This window comes from Terrapene carolina, unplaced genomic scaffold (assembly GCF_002925995.2).
Source record: "Terrapene carolina triunguis isolate 2854851 unplaced genomic scaffold, T_m_triunguis-2.0 Scaffold236, whole genome shotgun sequence".
NCBI lineage: Eukaryota > Metazoa > Chordata > Testudines > Emydidae > Terrapene > Terrapene triunguis.
Window position 1 is genome coordinate 15452722 of NW_020664587.1, and position 23209 is coordinate 15475930.

Genomic DNA, 23209 nt, shown 5'->3' on the forward strand with positions numbered 1-23209 from the left:
TTAGAAGATAGAAACCTTCCCCTCCCTATGTCTAACAAAGCAGAGTCCAATTGCTATTTTTAAATGAAACACCGAATAAATGCAACAGAAGGCTAAGTTGACAACAGTACCTTTTAAACCAGCATCATTGTTGTCACACTTTATCAACATAAAGTCCCTTCTCAAAGAGCAAGCAGACCAGCCGCCTGCCTGGGGGAAACATATGACCTCATTACACTTTGAAGTGCTTGGATGGTGATCACACTGACAGGGAATCATGGGAGTCTAGCAGGGGAAATGACCCTGCTGTAACCTGAAGTGTTCGTCATGTTATAAGGGTGGGAGCATAAAAAAAAATTTTTTTAAATGGGGGGGGGGAGGAGAAGAGGGTGGTGATTGGATGCACATTAAAATCTGAAATTGACAATTCTCAGCTCTCACAAGTTCATTGCGAGCACAAAGCTTTCAGTCCTTTGATTTGTACGACAGAGATTAAAGACTAAAACCATCATTGTGAATATCAAGAGGAATTTTGCCTGTCTTGAGGTTTTTTTTATTTAACTGTGCAAAATACACTTGCTGTTGGAAGCTAAGAACGCTCTCTAATTAAGCCAAAGAACTATTAAGTGAATCGAAAGCAGGGCAGCAATGGATATTTTCCCTGCCTCTGGAAGACTACACCCCTCCACCACATCCCCTTTGTACATTGCTCACCTGTCCCTATCCTGGGATGATCTTATCCCTAGCTCACTGGGACTTCTGCAGGGGAAAATTTGTGCTTAGGAATTTAAGGCTTTAACCAAAGCCCACTGAAAAAATCCATGGGTATCTGTCCATAGACTCCTGTATATGCCTGAGCCAAAACTGAATGAACAGTAGGTGTTTAAAAAAAACCAAACATAACAAAAACGGTTCCTGAGAAAACATCTCCCCTGGCAAATCACCCTAAAAAAAAAAAAAAAAATTATGTTCCTCTAAGAACTCAGGTCTGAATCCTAATAAACGTCTCCTAGATACACCAGTGCAATCACGTCAGCATAGATGACCCCAGGGCACTGCATACAGAGCATTTCATTTCTTTTTAATTGGCTGGCACTTGGAAGGTGCAGAAATACAAAGCAGAGATTAAAACTGCATTTAGTCAAGTTTTAATTTTCAGAGCTCTACTAATATTCATCTGCACCATATTTTACCTGACTTCAGCATCAGGTTACCCAACACAGCTTCCCAACTATTGCACATGGATAATTAAAAATCCAATTTACTCAGCTCATGGAAAGAGCTTGCATTTATGAAACAGTGTATTTACAGTACTCTACACAGCGCAATAGGCATATAGAAATATACTGGGTTTTTAACTATACAATTCTCATGATCTTTGATGGGACTCACAAAACCCATGCACACAAGCAACATGTCATGTTATAAGATGGGGTTTGTAGAATCATAGAAGTGATCTATTAGATCCTGTTCATGTGGCAAATGCAGGATTATTTCCTGCAGGATATTTTCTGGGTGTCTCCCCAAAAAGGTCACCTGGTCCTTTAAGATATAAAACGCATTATCCAACAAAGTAAATTGTACCATTAAAAGGCTCTCTCATTAACCCATTTTCTTTTTTGTGGGAGCTCCTGGAAAGAAATGGAGGTGCTAGTAATTTAAAGCAAGCTTTAAATGAAATTAGACTCATTACCCATAGCGCAAAGTTGTCATGACATCTCCGTATGACACACAAATGTAACGGCATCTTTGAGCAAGCTCTGATATTTCGACTGAAAATGGAATTTTAGTATTTTTTGGTAACTACAATAAAGACTTAAAAGCTGAAGCTTTTCCTGAAGTGCACTTAAAACAGACAACAACGGTCTTGAACGGAGAGGGCTGATGGCCAGTTTTTACGGTTCATTTCAAAAGATCTCAGTGATTTCTTCAGACAGAGTCTCTTGCAAATATTATTAAACCTACATAGCCGATTTAAATTGTGGCATAACAAGTTTTGGACCATTACTGGAGTTTGATATTGACAGAGTTCAATGACCATTTTGTTGTGTAAATGAGTAAAGCCTCATTATAGCATCACTCAGCAGGTGATAACAGTATTGCCAAATTTGAGAAAGCAGAGGAAAGGATAGGAAATGTTTGCATTACCCAGCTGTTTTCAGGCAAAACTGTTCCAGGTAATGCTCTCCTGCCAGTTTCCTTATGCTGATTGCCATGCAAGACTGCGCAGCAATAGAGGAATACTGGAACATAGGAAGTGCCAGACTGGATCAGACCGGGGGTGCATCTGCCCAGTATCTTATCTCTGACAGTGGCCTGCACTAGCTGCTTCAGAGAAAGAGACAAGAAACCCTGCAGTTTCTCTCCATTCCCCCAATAGTTGGAGGTTGATTTATAGCCTCAGCATAAGAAATTACATCTGTCATGGTTACAAGATGAACTGTGCCTTATATCACTTTTAGCCCCTCTCAAGTGCACCTCTTAGGTGACAGATTAGGGCTTCCTGCACCTCACTCTGGCAGACCCATGCAGTCCACCCACTCTGGGACTGGGTCTCTGGGCAACAGCCCCAGTTTCCTAACTGTGTTAATGTCACCTGCCCAACTGCATTTGGTATCGGTCAGCCCTTTCACTCCAGGGACCTGTGGCCAGGGAGTTGATTAAAATGATTCAAAAACAGTGCCTTCAAAACAAAGCATTGTACAAAGATACAAAGCTTGTAGAGCAAAGGGTAAAAACAATTAGAGGCCAATACATCAGGGTCTTCCTTACACCTTGATCTTTCCTCGACAGATTTTGTGAATTCCCCTCAGCCCAGCTAACCCCATCTCTGGCTGGGAGAAAGACTGCCGTGCTCACAACAGGGGCTCTCGCTGTCTCTGTGGGTGTGTCCTCATTGCAGTTAACTTAGGTGACTGGCACCCAGGTTAGCCTAGCCCAGGTACAAGTGTTCCCCCAGCACAGCCCTATACACGTCACTGTGTCCTCACTGTTTCTGCACTTGCTGTGGTGTCTGGAGGCATATCCCAGGGTCCTTTGTGCTGAGACTTCCTAGGACTCTTTCCAAGTCAGTTGTGGGAGAATGTGTCTGGCCTTCGGGGGAATTGTGGAAGGGGCGCTGGAGGACTACCAACACCTGAGTGACTTGGCTTGCGTGCTCACTGCAAAATGGGCAGGTTCCAGCCTGAATTAAAGTGAAGCTCAGGCTCTAGCCCAGGGGTCGGCAACCTTTCAGAAGTGGTGTGCCGAGTCTTCATTTAATCACTCTGATTTAAGGTTTCGCGTGCCAGTCATACATTTTAACGTTTTTAGAAGGTCTCTTTCTATAAGTGTATAATATAGAACTCAACTATTGTTGTATGTAAAGTAAATAAGGTTTTTAAAATGTTTAAGAAGCTTCATTTAAAACTAAATTAAAATGCAGAGCCCCCTGGACCGGTGGCCAGGACCCGGGCAGTGAGTGCCACTGAAAATCAGCTTGCGTGCTGCCTTCGGCACACGTGCCATAGGTTGCCTACCCCAGCTCTAGCCCCCTCCTCCCCAGTTGGGAAGGGTGTAACGTACCTACAAACCCAGGATAGAGGTTTCTGTGTGGATGGTGGAGGGAGTCAGGCTAAACTAGGCTCTTACCTGGCTTTTAACTGTGAGTGAAAACAGAACACGTGTTCCCTGGCCTCGCCTGCCTCCAGCTAGACTGGGTGCTTGTTAGGAGAGCTGCGGTCCGCGTGCTCAGCGCTGCATGCTTTTTAGCTTATAGCTTTTTTAGCCTGTGAATTTTCTTATCCATATACCTTGTCTAATCCTTTCTTGGTCCTATTGAGCTCTTGGTCTCAGCAAGATCGCATGGCAATGAAGTCCATAAACTGCCTATGTGCTATGTGAACAAATATTCTTTTGTTTGTTTTTAAATGTGTTGCCTTCCAAATTCTTAGATGCCCCCTAGTTCTTGCATTATATAAATGGGTGCTTCTATTTACCCTGTGTATCTGCTCTATGCCATTCATTATTTGCTATACCTCATTTTTTCCTTCCTCTCTCTGAACAATCCCAGTCTTTCCAATTTCTCCTCAGAGGGAAGTCATGGAGACTATATCCAGCTGAGCAGGAAATACAGAAACAAAAACGGAAGAAATTTCATGTTGTGGTACAAGAAGAGTTTTAATTGGCCGTCTAAAATCTTAGTACATTGTAGAACAACATTCATGTGTGTATCTGTAGCAGTATGGTTTAGTGGTCAGAACAGAGGACTGGGAATCAGGAGTCCTGGATTCTAATGCTGACTCTGCCAGTGGCCTTGGGCAAGTCACAGCTGTTGCTGCCTCAAATAGCCCATCAATAATTACTCTGAAATAGTGCAAGGAAAGGCACTACAGAACAGCCAAGTGTGTATTTTGCTAGCCAAAGGGACAGTCTCAGATTGTAGATGCTCTCTAGCAGTGTTTGAGCCTGACCACAGAACTCTCTTGTTAAACTACTTAAACAGTCGTTTATCAAAATTCAACCTCTTGCAACAATGAGTTACTTTGCACTGCTTACACCAAATCTTTGCACACATCATCAAATTCTGTAGGAGGTCTAAGAATATGCAGCGTTTACATGGAACTTCAAGGCCACAAGTTAGAAGTGCACCCTCTGTGCTTTAATTGTTGACATTAGTCAACTCATTGACATAGGCTCTCTCCTGTTTGGGAATACTTGGGCCCTAGCCATTTCTTTGTTAGAGACCTCATTTGGAATCCCCTACAGGAACGGTCAGTCTGAATGCAATCAGATTACTATCAAAGTCAGTACAGTAAATCAGTAACCAACTAATAGCACTGGTTTAACCAGCTATACCATGGATAGAGCTTTGCGAGAGTCTACTCACACTGCCCTGCAATAACTCAAACCTGACCTACAGCATTTTCTGCTACTCCAGTCAAGTGACTACACACAACTGCAATTGCTCTACAATCCTGACCCACAGCATCCCCTCTACTCCAATCCTGGTTTCTCTTGAATAGGGAATGCCAATCAAGTCAAAGTGCAGTGGTTTGGAGTAATGCATGAGCAGGACTAGTAGAACTAGTTTAAGATTTACTTTTGCTTGCTGGTGCTGAGTCAGCTAAACATTTAATTCAAATGTTCTTGGGATACAATAATGTTAATTGGAACCAATCTGCTGCACACGCAGAAAGATAAGTCCAGAGGAAAACTGTTCAGGTTATCTTGATGTCAACCAAAATCCACCTCTCACACCTTGCTGTAATTGCACAACTACAACTAGCTACTGAGGCACCATAAAAAGCACCTTATTCAATAATTACATATTGCAACTGGTTAATCATTTCTTAACAATGAGTTGTTGCTTTTTTAATTGCAATAAAATGGAGCTGGAAAGCAGGCAATTGCCTATACACTAGTGGAGAATTGGAAGTTCTCCCTGATGAACAAAGATTAATTTATTCAAAATTTAAGCTTTCAGTCATTTAAAAAAAAAATCTACTGCTTATGGTTACAAACACAAACTTCCAAATGTCAACCATGGCTACCCTCCAGAGTCTGCAGACAGACAGCTTCAGTACCTCTACTGCTGCTCAGAGCTTTGCCAAGCAGCAATAGAGTAAAATTAATGACTGGTCAGTCAGCCTTAGTGTGAAATTATCAAGAACCATATCAATTTCATACTGCTGCTAGGAAGAGCTGTGAGTGGCAACGGAGGCAGGCATTGGAGTTATTTACTGAGGAGGATAATGCACAAAAAATAAGAGGCTGGGGGGTACGGTAGAGTAGTGAAGACTTCCCCTCCCCTCATCAAACAGGCAGAAAGCTTTGGGATTGGGGAGGTGCGGTGGGGGAGAAGGGAGAGAAATTTCTTTTCTCTGATCCACCTGATAGAATAGGGAGAAGATTTAGATTTATCACACCCCTAAATAGCTAAAGGCTGGATTTGAAAGATGGAGTCCCCCAAGCAGACTCCAGAGACAGCAGCCTACTAAAAATCCAAGAACCCTCTACGTTCCCAGTAGCTAAGACAGGCAATAAAACTGGCCTTCTCACCAGGCCATTGCCCTTGGACCTTGCTGGTGGAGCCCCCAACTTCATCTTTCATATCTATCTGCTGGTTTTAGTCCTCCAGGGCCCAATTCAGGAAAGCACAGATGCATGTGTTTAAGTGCTGTGCTGAACTGGGGCCACAGTTAGTAGATCTCTGCTAAAGTTACCAAGCCCTGTAATAAATATTTCTTAACTGTTTTAGGTACCAGTGTTTTTATCTTATAAAAATACCAGATAATAGTTAACTCTTTTAGACTTTTTTTTTTTTGGGCCCATTGCCACTAAGCCTGTGAGGGTATTTAGATAATCAACACACTCAGATTTATCTTCTTACACTGAAGTTCAGGTTAATGATTTAGAGCTTGTCTATATGGAAAAAGTTTGCCAGTTATACCAGTATAGTTATACCAATAACTCATTAGGTGAACACTCATTTGGGTGAGTGTGGGTTTGTTTGATTTAGCTTAAACCCCTTCCAAAGTGTGTAAATTAAACCGAAAAAATGCACTTTTGTTCCTCAGAAAGTGTGTCACGGCGGGCAGAGTTATATCGGTACAACTCGCAGTTTAAATTCACACCTTAGCTTATACTATTAACACTGTCGCATATAGACACACTCTTATTTACTCCTTAAATGTTGCTATGCTGACCCGAAGCTCAGTTAGAGCAATACAGAATCAACAGCTTTGGGTTCTGAAACTTTATTAAAAACAGGAAACTCCTAACAGGAAAGCCTGAAACGCAACAAAATGCTTCGATCTAGAAATCTCAAACATGAATCTTAAACACACACACACACACACACACACACACACACACACACACACCCATCAAATGAAAAATCCTGCACAAGTAACTAATTTAGTTTTCATTTTCAGGGTTTTGGGAGGCTAAGTCCGAACAGGAAATAAGAACAAAAACCTTTTAACCACAGCTGGAAAGATATTAGAACAAACTATTATCAATCAATTTGTAAACATCTAAAGGATAATAGGGTTATAAGGAATAGCCAGCATGGTATTGTCAAGGACAAATACTGTCAAACCAATCTAATTTTCTTCTTTGACAGGGTTACTGGCCTAGCTGGTAGGGGGTAAACCGTAGACGTGACGTTCTTGATTTCCAGCAAGGCTTTTGACACAGTCCCGCATGACGGTCTCATAGGCAGAATAGTGAAATATGATCTAGATAAAATTACTACAAGATTGGTGCACAACTGATTGAAATACCATACTCAAAGAGTAGTTATCAATGGTTTACTATCAAACTGGGAGGGCATATCTAGTGGGGTCCCCCAAGGATCAATCCTAGGTCAGGTACTGTTCAATATTTTTATTAATGACTTGGATAGTGGAGTGGAGAGTACGCCTATAAAATTCACAGATGACACCAAGCTGGGAGGGACTGCAAGTACTTTGGAGAACAGGATTAGTATTCAAAATGACCTTGACAAATTAGAAACTGGTCTGAAATCAACAAAATGAAATTCAATAAAGGTTAAGTGCAAAATATTTCACTTAGGAAGGAAAAAAAATCAAATGCACAACTACAAAATAGGAATAACTGGCCAGGTGGCAGAGCTGCAGAAAAGGCTCTGGGGGTTATAGTGGTTCACAAATTGAACATGAGCCAACAATGTGACGCAGGTGCAAAAAAAGCTAATATAGTTCTGGGGTGTATTATCAGTAGTGTTAGATGTAGGACAAGGAAGGGAATTGTCCTGTTCTACTTGGCACCTGATGAGACCTCAGCTAGAGTACTGGGTCCAATATGGGTGCCACGCTTCAGGAAAGATGTGGACAAACTGAAGAGAGTCCACAGGAGAGAAACAAAAATGATAAAAAGTTTAGAAAACCTGACCTATGAGGAAAGGTTAAAAAAACTGGGCATGTTTACTCTAGAGAAAAGAAGACTGAAGTGGGAGCTGATCACAGTCTTCAAATAAGTTAAGGGCTGTTATACAGAGGAGAGCGGATCTTGTTCTCCCTGTCCACTGAAGGTAGGACAAATAGTAATGGGCTTAATCTGCAGAAAGGGAGCCTTTGGTTAGATTATAGGGAAAACTTTCTAACTACAAGGATAGTTAAGTACTAGAATAGGCTTCCATAGAAATTGTAGAATGCCCACCACAGGAGGTTTTTAAGAATAGGCTAGACAAACAACTGTCAGGGATGATCTAGGTATGTTTGGTTCTGCCTTAATACAGGGGGTGGGACCTGATATCCTCTGGACGTCCCTTCCAAACTTACATTGCTTTGATTCTATAAGTAAATTCAGGTCACTGAACTGATTTACTGTCTTTGTGGAGATTTTAAGCATTACAAGGTTAACCAACTTTTTTGGCTTTCAACCCAGAGTCAAATGAAGGGATTCTGCACCGTATCATTTCTCCTCTCTTTTGGAAAAGATTCTTAACTCTGAGCAAGACAGACACACATATGCATATGAGCTAGGTGGAGAACAGAATTTTTTTTTCAGGTTGAAGGAGAATTTTGTTAGTAGCCTGGGAGCTACAGAGAGATTGCTACTGACTACCTTATTTAAAAGATTATCAGGTCAGCAGCACTGTCATCTTAGGCCAGGTCTACACTAGAAAATTAGGTCGGCTTAAATACTTTGGTGAGGGGAGTGAGAAATTCACCCTTCTGAGCTGTGCTGTTAAACTGACCTAAGTCCCCATGTAGACAGTGCTAGTCAATGGAAGAATTCTTCCCGTCAACCTAACTACCGCATTTTGGGAAGGTGGATTACCTATGCCAAAAGGGAGAACCCTTCCAGTCGGTATAGGTAGCGTCTACACTGAAGTGCTGCAGTGGATCAGCTGTGTTGCTGTAGCGTTTTAATTGTAGACAAGCCCTTAGAGTAGTAAAATAGTGCTGTAGAAAGGGTTAGTAAAATCACCATTTTACTACAAAATGTGTTGGTCAGCCTACCTTTCTAACAGCTTAGAGACATACTTTGCTAGGAAGACCAGTGGTTAACCCCCCTTCCTCACAGGTACTTGCGTGTGGGTTGTTTTTGGGGTTGTTGTTTTTTGGCTATTTCACTAGCTAGGATGTCTGGCTGGTAATTAACAGGTTTCATACACCCCACCCTTCAAACATTTAAAATGAATCAAGGGGCTAAATCTAGACTGAGGCACAGAAATAGCTCAGAGAGAGAACTGAATACTCACCTGTAGATGAAGAGAGGGCACAGAGGCAGGCACACATGTAGAACAGGTGAAAACTTCCCAGGCAACGTCCTGATAAAATCCAGACGCTAATGCTGAACTTGGCTTCCAACCTCTTCTCCATGGCCTTTGTGGGCAGAACCAGGACTCTATAAACACACAAGAAAGAGAAATCATGCACCAAACAATTTATAGGTGGCTCTTCATGAAGCTGACAAGGTGAAAGGACTAAAGAAGTTGGGGGAGGAAAGGAGTGTTCCATCTTATCTATCATGACTCAGACCAACTGCAGAGAAGTAATTGCCAGTATTATGAGAGATCTGAAATGAAACCAACAGTAGCAGAAAAGCTCTTCATTTCTTGGGTTTGTACTGCAGTAAGTCAAGAAATTTGGTTTTCCTTCACAATCCCTTTAGACACCATCACTTACATCTTTGAAGCATGAAAAGCAAAATCCCCAATAGCATCATTATAATCCATTTGATTCTGTGTGCGCACTCTGGAAACTTCCCTTTCAAATCTGCAACATGCAGCTGACACCCAGCCAGAGCTGCTTGGATAAGACAAACACCAATAAGCCCAGCACATCTGCTAGGCGGGCAGCACAAAACGTCATCAGTTGGCTATTTGTGCTGGCTGGTACTAGCAGAAACAAAGACAGACAAAAGTTCAGCAGCATTGATAAAACAGCCAATTAAAAGCCAATTTTGCTTCTAAGGACACAGATGAGGGCACTAATGGTCAAACCAGAAGTTCAATCTTTTTGAATTTCCAGGTCTCACCTGTGCCAAGAACGAGGGCGGCATCAAAACAAAAAACAAGTTATAACTGGAGTTTGACCAGTTTTCCTTCCGATCCCTGACTAGCCTCATTCTCAGACTGAGAATAAGAGTCCAGATGTAACATTACCTAGCTCTGAAGAGATCTGTCACTCAAGTCCTTTCATAACATCATATGTTATCAAAGTCCAAATCAATGGAAGAAACTATCAGATGTATTGCTCAGAAATGTGAATGACATGAAAAGTTAATGATCTAAAATATAATATCAAATATCTACCTTACAAGGCAGAATGTGGGTATTGTGACGCTTATGTAGTTTATGTCTGTAAGCCACCTTGAGTTCCTCAGATGAGATCATCATTATTATAGAGTTGAGTTATCAGTATATTCTTAAGGAAATTTCCATAGAATTAGGGAGAGAATTTTGGCCAATAGCAGCAGACAAGAATATGGACAATAGATAATTCTTGTTGATGCCAACATAGTTTATGACAACCAGAAAATTTCACAAGGTAACTAATGGGAAAAGGGAGTTGGAGGGAGGGGATTTAACCATTAGGAAGCTAAGAAAGTTTGCAACACTTCTGTCCTGCGTGTTACAAGCACGCCCAAAACCAAAAATTCCATTTCTGCTGCTGCAGCTTTCTGCATGGATCACGGGACAATGTTTACTTAAAACGTCTTTAGATCGATGAAGATGTATCATAATCCGGTCTGCAAGCTACGTAGCAGTCTGTTCGTGTACACAGCAATAAAGTGTGTTTGATCAGCATCGTAACAGCAGTGAAATGAGACATTCAGTCTGAGTAATCAGGATTTTTTTTTTAAAGTTACAACTCGGACAACCTAGTAAACCTACTGAATAGATGACCTTTTAAAGTATATATGTTGCTTGTAATTGTATACATTGCCTTGCATATGTATTTAAAATGTTATGTTTCAGGGAGAGTTTGTAACTGCAACTTATTCTTAACAGATGAAAGAGGAGCATAAAATAAAACATAACACTTTACAAAGCATTACAATGTGAGCTTTGTCTGGGCAGTCACACTGGTACACAGACACTGAGTTCAATAATGAAAATACCTACAGTGTCTAGTTTCATCTGACAGTCTTTATCCCATTACTAGGTCTCTTGATTTCTTTTTTCCTTCTACTATGCAATCGTACACAATTTAGGAACAGTACATCCTAAAGTTGTTGTACAAAATAAAGTAACACACACACACTGAATAAAACAACACTTCTCCGAATAAGCCTGAAATTATCTCACTTGCAGGTGCTTTCTCCCCCGCCCCAAACTGAGAAGGGAAACAAAACAAACGTTTGCTCTTTTCCCCTCTCGCCTGCATGCAGTTCTAGATAGCATACCTTACTTACTCTTAGGAATGCGAAAGCCAGCTTGGCTTTGTACAGGAGAAAATAATTTCCTGGAAAAAATGGAGAGTCACATGAGAGTTCTGGGGAGCTGATCAGTTGACACTGACCCTATTCGTTTGTCCTGGAAAGAGAGTTCATCTCAGGCACATCCCTTTCGCCGTTTTATTTTGAAGAACACCGACTAAAAAAATAACAATTCAGCGTTCAGCCTGGCAACGCACCCCCGTGGCTAGCCCCACAGGCGGCCCAGAACCGGCTCGGGTTACACTCCGCGCCCGAGCCGCTCGGAGGCGGCTAGCCCACGCCACGCAGCCTTTCTCCCCCGGCCAAGTTCCAGCTGAAACGGCCCCCGGCCCAGCCCGGCCGGCCAGGGGGCGGGAGGGAGCCCAGCAGCCGCTGCCTGCGGAACTCCCGGCCACTGGCTCTGCGCAGCGCCGAGCACGCGGACCGCGGCTCTCCTAACAAGCAGGTACCTACCACGGGCACATGACCGGGGAGCTCCAGGGGCGGCTGTCTCGCTGGGGCCCGGGCCCGGGGCTGCCGCGCGGGACGCCGAGAGCCCCAGGCGCGGCCCCCGCGCCCTCACCCGCGCCGCTCCCCGCAGGGCAGGGGGGGCTCGGGCCGCGCAGCCTCCTCCCCCGCTTCCATGGGGGGGCCGGGGAGATCCCCGAGGAGCTGGGCGTGCGCGAGCTCGGCGGCTCCTTCTCTCGGCTTCACTCAGCAGCAGGCGGGGGGCGGGCACTCATTCACCTCTGACCCGGAAAGACAACCTCACCCCCCACAGGTACCCGGAAGCGGAAACAGACGCGGCTACGCCGGAGAGCGGTGATTTCTGTGTATCTAGCGTGGCCTTGCCGCCTCTGCCCCGGAGGAGCCGCCCGGTTAGGAAAGGGCCTCGCGGGATCATCTTGCCTGCGGAGAGCGGCGGAGGAGTCCTACCACCGGACTTTGCCCATAGTCGGCATGGCGGCGGCAGCATCACCCGCCGCCTAACAATCCGGCACGCGATTGGCTAGAGCGGGAGCGTGGGGCTCGCTGATTGGCTGGAGGGACAGGCTGAAGGGTGTGAGGTGAGGGCCCTGGTGCCGGCGGCTGATGTGAGGGCAGCATGTTCAGGCTCTCATAGCTGTGAATGAGGGGAACTTTGGGGGAGTGGAGGGAGCCTCTGAGTCAGCCCCCTCTGAGACCAGATCCCTTGGGGGGGGGGGCTGGCCAGGGTTCCTTGGGGGGGGCTGGCCAGGGTCAGGGCCTGGGGCCCGTGGGATAAATGGGGGACATGGTATGTAAGCGAGTTGACAGGCACATCTGGAGGGGGGGATGTGTTCAGCAGGGAGGACAGGCAGGATACCCCCAGGGACAGGAGCCCATCTCACCAGACGGTCAAGCTTGGTCACTGTTTCTACCCATCCCTACAGTTTTTTTGGGGGGTCGTGCCCCAGTCTTTTAACAAGGCAACTGACTCCCAGAAGCCCACTAATAGGGCCCTGGGAAATGCCGCCACATGGCGATGCATAAAGCCGTGGGTCGTGATCCCCAAACTTGCAGGGTGCAGGAGATCCAGGGGTTGCAGGACGTGGTGTTGGTGTGTCATGGCACAGCCTTCCCCTCTGAATCTGTGCTGGATGGGGCAAGGGACTCTGTGCTGCTGGGAGTGCCACCGTTCTGGGGGGGCCACGAAGCGGAGGCCCTGGCTGCTTGTGCATATTAAGATCCTTAGAGCTGGTCTACTTTCAACACAGGCAATTGTTTTATGGCCTCTCACAATGTCACCCCCTTGGTTTGGATTCACCTACTACCATGACACAGTTCTATAGCATTGCTGTGCACTGTGAAACGCTGGCTGCCTGCCATCCCATCGGTGGCTGCATTTCTGTGGTGGAAGAAGTGATCCTTGTCTATATAATAGTTTATAAAGTGATGCGCATTGTTCCAGAGGGAGAGGAGCTCTGGAAATGTAACTGCTAAAACTAGCACTCTCTCACCCATCCACACACTTTAATTTAGTCAGGCTTCCAGTAATATGTAGTTTCAGGACTCCTTCATTTAGTCTAATAGGCAGATTTATGACTCAGGAGGCACATCTGTAATATGCAAATACACATTCATGTTAGTATTTGCTGTATTTACATAATACCAAGTGGCTATTTAAAAAGCTTTATGCAAAGTGACTAGGGTACAATCACAGATTTCATCCCCCAAATATTGTGGCTGTTTTGATGTGAAATGCCAAAAAGAATCCAACTCTGCAAAATATCCTTGTGAAAAAACAAAGTTTGTTGTTGAGCAGTGGAAACACACATACAAAATATCCACACTCTTGTTTTCTATTTGTCTAGTGTTTCTGTAATTTTAAAATAGCCTCAACACTTTAAACCAAATTTGGTTTAAAAGCTTTTTTCATGTGTGGGTTTGGAAGCACTGTACCATGTTTGAGCCTGGAACAAATGTTTATAGCCGAGTAATAAACTTCTCTGAAACTGTGGTTTGTAATGGAAATGCTGATGACAGATTCTTGAGCCCAGCCACTCGAATACGTACTATAATTAAGGAAGCTTGCTGGTATGTAATTATCCAAACAAAAGAAAGCTGTCAGCAGCCTGTGTGGAATATGCATTTGAGAAAGGCGCTACCCTACAATTTAAGCTAGAAATAAATTTGGTTCGAAATGAGCAAAAGTTGGCCTCCCTTAGTTTGAAATGGTTTTTCATAATTTCTTCTCTCTTTATTTAAATAAGAATAGACCATGTAGTCCAAATCAGTCTATTGATCTGGCAGTGATCAATATTTGATACTTCAAATAAATGCACAAAGCAACAACCATAACACCTGGCCAATTTTACCATGCTGCAGATTCCTTCCTGATTCCTACATTCATCAGCTTATGCCCTGAAGCCTGATGTTTGATTACCCTTATGGTAGCTTACATGACTACAGATTTTATTATGGGCCATAAAATAACCCAGCTCCTTTTAAAATGCAGCCACTGCATTTGAGATGCTGACCGTCTGCGGTGGGGAATTCTACAGGCTGAGCACATGGGCAGGAACATTTTCCTTTTCTTTTAGATCTTTTTGTGATTAATTTAATCCTTGTTCTCTGATTATGGGGCAGGGTGATGACGGGGCTCTCATTAGTTCTCAGTGATCTTAAACATCTCTGTCATGTTCCCATCTGAGTCTTCTTACTTAGAGCGTCTCTCCATCATACTGGATTTCTGCATTGGGACTGACAGCCCCATCCCATCCCAGTGCTTTCTGGTCTGGTAAACGCTGCCTTTCTGTGTTCACAGGTGGACTTGGCATCATGACTTCCCATTCAGGAGCTGCTCCCGAGGCCAGTGAAAGCACAAGGAATGCAACGCTGGAGCGGTGCCTGAGTGTGCTCAGAGACGCAAAACATGACAGTGAGCAGTTTGCAGCCCTGCTCTTGGTAAGAGTCCATTTCCGGCTGGCACAATAGAGTGCAACCACTTCAGAAACAAACGTAGGAACAGCCACCATCGGTTAGATGTCCCCGCAGGGAGAATTGTTAGTGCAGGGGACTGGGAGTCAGGATTCCTGGGTTCTATTTCCAGTTCTGTCACTGACATGCAATGAGACTTTGGACAAGTTCCTCCAAATCTCTATGCCTTGACCTTCCTGTTTGTAAAATGGGGGTAAAACACGTCCCCATGGGGTTGTTGTGAGAGTTAACTGGTGTTAGCAGAGCACTCGGAAATGCTCAGCTGGAAGATGCTGTGAGTGTTCACAGCTGTACCTTTTGTCCAGGTGCCCAGGCTGCTGTGCAGATCTGGGGGCAGCTGGATGGCTGGGGGTCCACTTCACTGTATAAATGAATGAGTTCCTCTGGCCTCTTTTTTAACTACTCCGCCCTGCAAAGAGCTCCTAGCAAGGCCTCTGCCCGTGCGCTTGTGCTGCTCACAGATCCCTGGTTTGTCTGGCAGGTGACCAAAGCGGTCAGAGCGGGAGACGTCGACTCCAGAACCCGTCGCCGGATCTTTGATGCAGTTGGATTCACGTTCCCAAACCGGCTTCTTGCTTCCAGGGAGCCCCCAACTGGCTGTCCAGAGCACATGTTCCGAGGACTTGGCCTCACTCTGCTGGCATGTTTCTGCACTGATCCGGAGTTAGCCAGCCATTCGCAGATCCTTAACAAAATCCCGACCTTCAACAACATCCTGGCTTCCCCATCTGATCCAGACGATCTGTCCGCGAGCTCCATGATTGATGACGTTTACCAGTGTCTGGGCGCTGTCATGGGCTCTCCCAGGGGCCCCAAAGAGATGGTGTCCCAGGGAACTGTGTCAGCTCTGTGCCAGGCCTACGTGAATCGCAATTACGGCTGTGACCGCGCCCTTGAGCTGCTCCTGGGGCTTCTAGCCACAGCAGAGACTAAGTGCTGGCAGAGAGCCACCCCTGACCTCATGGCTGTGCTGAGCAGGCTCAGTGAGGAATTCCACCAGGCTGAAGACATGACCAAATTCCAGCTGTGTGATGTTCTGCCTCACTTTGTATCTCCAGCGCTGCTGCTCGCCCGGGACCGACAGGGTTCCGAGTGCCTCTGCAACCTTTACAGAGGCCTGGCTAGCATCCTGAGCAGCAAACTGAGCCAGTCCCAGCGAGACCCTGCACTGAAGCTTGCTGCCTGCCTCACCCAGGCCTGTGGCTCAGAATGGATCCCAACAGAGAGGGCCGGGAGCAAGTTCCTGGCCCTGCTGGTGAACCTGGCCTGTGTGGAGGTCCGTCTGTCCCTGGAGGAGCCGGACCCGGCAGACGTGGATGGGAAGCAGGAGGTGGTAACAGGCTGTTACACCCTTATTGAGCTGGGGATCCTGGAGTGCATGAAAGAAGAGAAACCACGGCTGAGGGAGGCACAGAAATTGCAACTAGTGAGGATCATGGAGGAGGCATTTGGGGCTGTAATACACTACCTGAGACAGGTAAAGCTATGACTGGAAATAGCCCCCCTCCCTGGCATGATGCCTGCCTTGTGGGGTCAGTCACTGGGAGATTTCGCTGTTGCTGGGTTTTGGGAGATCCCAAATGCACACAGGCCCATGCCTGTTTTCATGGAAGTCAGGGAGAGTTTGCTTTGGCCTCTATGTGTTTTTGTTTTCTTCTGTGTAGTTTAAAAGCTGTATCCCCAGCTTCCCTATCTGACATAATCCCCTCCCCAGGTGCTCCTTTCTGCTCCCTGTTCCCATCACCCAGACGCTTGGAACAGTTCTCACTGATTCCAAAAACATCTGTACTGGTCTTCTCAAAGTGTTTTCAGATCTGACAGGTCACAAGACATTCAGAATCATGAACACTGTGCTTATCCTCATGTTGGTGACACCGTTTTCCCTGCAAAGGAAAAAGATATTTGTCAGCTGCTGTCTAGAGACCAGCCAGAATCAGGAATCAATGCTTTCTAGCATCAGAAATCCCAGGAGGTTGTAAACCTGTCCCTGGTCCATTGGTCTAGCAGTGCTGACTCTGGTCCAGGACTGAATACCGCAAGTCCTGGACCTAGGAGCAGTGTAATTTCCATTCCCTCTGTAGCTGAAGGGCAAGGTGGCCCAGTTCGCTAGCTTTCGGGGGAGTGTCAAGACTTAACGCTGAAAGGAAGTATGTCTCAATTGAAATGCGTTTATCACTGGAGTGAGCTGCAGAGCCCAGCTTTTCCTGCAGTGTTTTCCTGTCCTTTACTAACTGCTCAGCACCGAGGGGAAGGGCCATCCAGGGTTTCCTGCCTTTGGCCTCACTTCATAGGGGAGGCTGAAATGGGGAAAAGCCTCTGCTCCCAGAGCTCCCCTCTGCTGCGTCATCTCATGCCTGTTTTGTTCCCTGGGCAGGTGGGAGAGCAGAAGCTGAAGGATCCTTTCATATTTGCCTCTGTTCGAATCCTCGGCGCCTGGCTGGCTGAAGAGACCTCCTCCCTCAAGCAGGAAATCTGCGACCTCCTGCCTTTCCTCATTCAGTACGCAAAGACGCTTTTCCAAGAGGGGGACAAAGCCAGGAGCCCATCCCAGCAGGTGGCGGAGCTGGCTGGACTGGGCAGCCCTCAGGGCTCTGTGTGGCCCAGAGACGCTCTAAGGTGAGTATCTCAAGCACAGGATAGACACAGTTATGCTGCTGCCTGAGTTACTCCTACATCTTGGCACAGAAACCTAGCTCACATCAGACTGTGAGGCCATCAAGTCTGTATCCTGCTTCCAGCAGCAGCCCACAGCTGATGTCTTAGAGGAAGGAAAAAGCCCATAATACATCTATGGACTTGTGCAACTCTGCATGAGGTGGCTAGAGAAATCCCTTCTTGAGCCCCAGGGCAACAGCCAATGTCTTGGAGCATGAGAGCTGACACTTCTTGTCTTAGCAGAACTGCAGTAGATCATCATTCATATGTTTTTAGGAGTCCTGCCACAATATTTGATTTCATCCCCTCCTGCAACATAGAGTTCCCCAGGTTGACTGCATTCAGTGGGAACTAGCATTCCTTTTGTTCTAAACTTACCAGCCATTCATTTCCAGTGTCCCCTTGTTCAAAGCATAGGGGGCCGATCAGATTTTGTATTTTTCACTCTTGTTAACCCCACTCTTTCAGTCATAGGGTTTGTACAGAACATGCCACTGTAGTCTCAAAGCACCTTTTCTTTCTGAGCTGAATAATCCTGCCGGTGTGATCCTAGCACTTGGAGATCAACTAGCACACAGGGATGGGGACCTTCGGCAGAATGCCGTAAACTCGACAGTACTTCCAGCCAGTCTGTGACTGCGAGGGGCCAGGACAGGGAGTTGAACCTGGGTCTCCTGGACGGCAGTGCAGTGCACACACCAGGCTTCTAGCCTTGTGTTTCACAGCTTGACTGTAGTTCAGCGGTATACATGGATTCCTCGTTTGCTGTTCAAGAGGCAGTTGGAACTCCCTTTGTAAGATTCCGGGACGGATTGATTGATTATGCCGATAACGAGACTAGCCAGAGTTGTAACGGTTAATGCAGCAAAGAGTTCTGGAAGGGTTCCAGAACCTCCTGCATCAGAGCTTAGCTATTAGGTGTTAGGGTGAGACCGTCCTAGGAGCAGATTTCCCACATCTGCCTGCTGTGAGGTTTCTTGCATGTTATTCTGAAGCATCCTATTGGAGACAGGACACTGGACTAGATAGCCTGTGGGTTGATCCAGTCTGATCATTCCTATGTTCCATTCTCCCATGCACTCATTTTGTTTTTAACAGATTGAAATGTCAGCCTGTAACCAGCTAACTGCATCTCCTTTACTGTATTTCCCACCCCGTCCCCTCTCCAGATTTCTGCTACCTGGCTTGTGCCATTTGACGGCAGAGGACCGACCTCGGGAAATCCTTATCTCAGAGGGGGCTCCAGCATTGCTGTGTCAATATTTCCTGCACCAGTGGGAATTGTTGGCCTCTGACCCCCAGACCTCTGCTCCTCCGGACAGCATAGAAATCAGTTTGCAAACCACCTGTGGAGTTTTCCTTAACCTTGTGGTGACCGCTCCAGACTTGGTCAGGTAACAAACCCGGAACTGCAGGAATCCACTTGTTTTAAGATCTTTAGTAAGAAGAAAGAAGGTGCCAGGAGAGAGGAGTTTGGTGGGTTTCAGGCTAGTTCCCAGCATGTCACTAATTGGCTCCCCACTGGCAGGCTCAGAAGAGAGGCCAGAACTGCATGTGCCATGGCACTGAATTTCCCTCTCAGGTCAGGCTGGAGGCATGTGGCAGAACTAGGGTTTCCCTTAGGCTGCTCTAGAGCTACGCTGCCCAGTGCTTTGAGCTGCATTAGAGAAAGCTGAATCCAGCCCTTCTGGGCAAGGAGTTGTGTCCTCAAAATGCAGATCTGGTCCAAAAGGGATTTTTTAGAAGGGTACCTCATTACTCAGGTTTCTACATTCTGCATGTCTGAATCAGGTCAGCCACCAACAGGCGTGGGCTCGTGTTAGCCCTGCAGACCAGACCCAGCCACTGGGACAAGCCAGAGTCTGTTCTTCCTTACACATCATTGACAATGAGCAGGGTGATTCTGAGGTAGAAAGAGCTCTGATGGCACGTCAGGGCCCAGGTGCAGTTTGTGGTGCCAGGATGGAGAGAAATTGCCTTTTGACATGTAACAGGAGTGTGATCTTTTGGGACATCACTGAGAGAAAGAATTAGAGTTGTCACCGCCCTCTGGAGTCCTGATTACAGCCACTTTCTGGCACCAACTTTGCTGTAAAACATGCATCCAGTTTGCCCAGGACTCCAGGGTTTAGGATTGGGACTTTCCCACTGTGACAGTTTTGCTTCCCTGCCTCGGGGTTAAGCCTGGCACCTCTGGGTGCTTCCGGCTCCGCTCAGCGAATGTCTCTCTGGGTTGGTTTTCTCTCTAGGCGAGACAGATGCTTTTCCTCCCTGATGGATGCGCTGCTGAAGTCTCTCCCTGCTCTGCTGCCCCAGAGAGATCGCCTTGTTCTAGCAGCCAACGTTACCACGCTGGGCTTGATGATGGCCAGGATCCTTGACACTTCTCCAGGTAAGAAGTGATCCTGGTGACGAAGCTGAGCACTTTTGTTGTCAATGGGACGGGACTGGGCTCGGGGGAGATTGCACAGCAGGGGTGACCTGCCCAGTTTGGGGTCAGGAGCCCTGTTCCTGGAAAGGTGTGTTGAGTGAACAAACCAAAACCTCGTGGAGCAAAGAACACGCGGTACGCCTGTGGGGTGCTGGAAAGGCGTGGATTAAGGAACTCCCCTATCACCTATTCTGCACCTGCTGAAGAAAGCCCTACAGCAAGCTGACTCCTGGGAGCATGCCAAGCCGGCCTGGCGAATTAATTCATTTCCCATTTTTTCAGGTCTCCAGGGGACGCCACCAGCCAAGAACTTCTTCGAAGCCGCTATCTGCTTCCTTTCTCAGGCCCACGCTGCCCGGGCGGATCCCGCCAGCCAGTGCTTGGTCATGGCTGTGTCACCAGCCTATGAGGCAGCCTGGGCGGACCTCAGTGAGCTGTGGTTCCTGGGGATGCAGGCCTTTGCCAGCTGCGTGCCGCTCTTTCCCTGGCTGCCCCAAACGGTCCTCCGGTCACGTTGGCTAGACGACCTCTTGCGGTTATTGGGCCAAGCTGCCCCGGTCTCAGTGGACTTTGATCTCCTTACGGCATTGCAGGGCGTGTTGCTGGAGCTGGCCAGAGCCAGCCAGCAATGCAGAGAGTTGATCGTCTTACAGCAGGGCAAGGAGCTGGCCAACCGTTATGGCATGGCAGCATTAGAACAGTGCCTTTGTGAGCGGTGAAGGGCCCCTCCTCCCACAGCCGCGGGGTGCGGGGAATAAAGCCAGGTGTTTTCCTAGCTCCTCACACACCTTTCAACTGTTTACTGCCAGGACGTGGGCAAGAGGTGTTTAAGTAGCCAAACACCTCGTAAAATTAGAGAGATGCAGTCAGAGCTCAGCAGGGCCCGGAGGAGCAGGGTTTGCTCTGCCTGGCACCTGCTGTTCAGAATAATTGCTGCTTGGCTGCGTTTTGGCTCTCTGCATTCACAGATTCGGGGGGGGAGGGCGGAGTTGGGTCCCAATGGGAGAGAGGGCCGGCGTGAGGGTGCCCTTAGAAATGCGTTCTGTTCAGGACTAGGGAGGCTCTGGTGTTGCTGGGAAAGAGGCCCGCTGACCAACTCTCCCTGGATTCCATGTTCTGGGGGTGGTTTCCAAGGAGGTTTGTGTATAAGGCCAATGAAAGCTTCTCTCAAGCCTGAGCCAGGAACTGAGCACGCTTGCTCTGCAGAGCTCTGCTAGCACACGTCAGTGCAGGCCTACAGCTTTCCAGTCCTGGGCCACGGCAGGGCTTTACCTCTCCTGTGACCAGCAGCACCCCCTGCTGGTCAAATCTGGGCTCTCCCGCAGCTCTCTTAACATACCTCCAGCCTGAAGTGCAGCCCTCCCCTGATCTGCCAGGCTGGGGCTCCCCTACCAATGCACCTCATCCCGAAAATGAAGCCCCCCTCTCAGTCCTGACCTGCTAGTCTAGTCCTGAGGTCTCAGCTGAGCAACAGGGACACCCCTGTGTCAAATTGTCTGATGGTGCCATGATGCAATGTGAGCAAAATTCCTCTGGGGCCCAGATCCAAGACTGCCAGAAGTCAGTTCCCTTGTGACCTGAGCCTGCCTTGCCCTGGGAGCTGGCGGTGAAATGACTGCACGCTCTCAGATCAAGCAGCGTGATTGTACATAGTGCAGCTGAGCTTTTGTTTCAAAAGGGTCAAAGCTGCAGTTAATTTTGGTCTGTCATTGTTGGCAGGTCTCTTTCGTTGTTATAAGAATGGAAGTTTATCTCCCCATTAAACCAGGCACTGCACTGGAGAGCACCCCCAGGCCATGGATAGATGGAATCCTGGGATTTCAACTTCCCAGGATGTTGATTTTATATTTTCTCATCTTGACCAAACGATTTTTATTTGTCTCTCCCTGGGCTCTTGAATGCAGCCTATAAACCCTGTGTTCCCATGTGTGGGATGGCTTTGCCCTTTCCAAAAGAACCAAGGAAGAGCTTGACCTTCTCTCATTCCGTTGGCATTTCAAATGTTAAATAAAGTGTTTTAATAAAAGCCCAATTGCAACAGAAGAATTTGTTTGTTGCTTCAGTTTGCAAAGCCCTTTGCTAATGAGATTTAATTCTATGAAAGTGCGCGAGCTTCTCTCGTCCTTTCTCCTTTGAACTCACTTTGCCGGGCCTCCTAAAGTCACCATGTGTGTGATTACAGCAGCAGATCAGAAAGCGGACTGGAGAGCTCCAAAGATGAGTAAGGCTAGGGGGCCCCAAAGATCACCTACCCTTTACCCCCCAAACATTTCCAAGGCTCTGGTGACCTCACCAGGCTGCCTAACCAAGTATGGACCCAATCTTGCAAGGGCCATTACGCTGATGGACGCCTATGCCACCCAGAGCTTCTTACCACATTGGGGCCTGTAAAAGGAGCCTATTTTTAACCCTGAGGGTAATTAGTCATTGGAACAACTTATCTAGGGCATATGGTGGATTCTCCATCGTGTGGTGTCTTAAATCCAGAGCTGGATGACTTTCTGAAAGACGCACTCTACCTCAGCCAGAAGTTGTGGGCTGGATGCAGGAATCACCGGGTGAAATTCTCTGACCTGTGTTCTGTTGGTGGCCGCATGAGATGATTGGAATGGTCCCTTCTGGCCTTAAGATCCATTTATCCCCAGAAACCCTTGACACGATCTAGCCGTATATCCACAGCGGGGCAGAGCTGCTTCTCTGAACTAATAAATAATCTCTTTATTATTGCGTGTTTCATGTTCTAGGTGGGGGTTCCCTTAACAGCTAGTACAGTACTGTGGGTCTCCGTCAGTTTCACCTATTCCTCTGGCTTCATTGAAATAAGCAGCTGCTCTTTTTATCCACTAGGGTGCAGAGCACAACTTCATAGCAGACAAGACTGCTAATAACAGCATGAATAGCCCAGTGCGCAGGTGGGGTTTTTACTAACATGAAGCTCCCTGCGTATCTTTTCTTCGTTCTGTCTCATGCAGTATATTGGCCCCTGAGTAATGAAACACCTGATAGTAACTGACCAATCCAACAATGCTGTTCAAAAGTGATCAAGGTGAAGAGTGGGAGTGGTGTGACTGTTAGTTCAAATGATTTGGTTCCTGGCTGTTTGATAAAATTAGATGATCAAATTTACTCAAGGCTGAATTAAGAGGTGGAAGGCGTGTGTGTGTGGTTTTTATGTCACCCCGTGATAATGATATTTATGGGACAAATGCTTGTACGATATTTCTGCAGCCATGAGATAAGTTCTATTTGTTTTGCCGGCTCATCTGCCCTCTGATCCGTCTCTGCTAGTGCTGCTTCTGACATCCTGGTCCT

The 23209-nt window shown here is 46.8% G+C and overlaps 2 protein-coding genes across 2 annotated transcripts in view; one reads left to right on the forward strand and one right to left on the reverse strand.

The window, feature by feature from the left end:
- KIAA0319L (KIAA0319 like) overlaps positions 1-9331 on the reverse strand; it is a 51799-nt gene extending 42468 nt beyond the window's left edge. Inside the window, exon 1 of the mRNA XM_029912662.1 lies at positions 9191-9331. Coding sequence (XP_029768522.1) covers positions 9191-9311 — 121 coding nt within the window. The 5' untranslated portion in view covers positions 9312-9331. The remainder of the gene's footprint in view (positions 1-9190) is intronic.
- A 2819-nt stretch (positions 9332-12150) lies between these two features.
- On the forward strand, positions 12151-20866 carry NCDN (neurochondrin). The gene is made up of 7 exons (XM_024199236.2): positions 12151-12419; positions 14639-14778; positions 15293-16288; positions 17186-17427; positions 18636-18860; positions 19716-19858; positions 20180-20866. Exons 2-7 carry the CDS (start codon positions 14653-14655, stop codon positions 20614-20616), a joined length of 2169 nt encoding a protein of 722 aa, XP_024055004.1. The 5' UTR covers positions 12151-12419; positions 14639-14652; the 3' UTR covers positions 20617-20866.
- Positions 20867-23209: the final 2343 nt, after the last annotated feature.

Coding starts and splice junctions, on each gene's coding strand:
- NCDN (XM_024199236.2), top strand. CDS start 14,653: ATGACTTCCCATTCAGGAGCTGCTCCCGAGGCCAGTGAAAGCACAAGG. Junction 16,289..17,185: donor TAATACACTACCTGAGACAG/GTAAAGCTATGA, acceptor TTCCCTGGGCAG/GTGGGAGAGCAGAAGCTGAA. Junction 18,861..19,715: donor ACCGCTCCAGACTTGGTCAG/GTAACAAACCCG, acceptor TTTTCTCTCTAG/GCGAGACAGATGCTTTTCCT.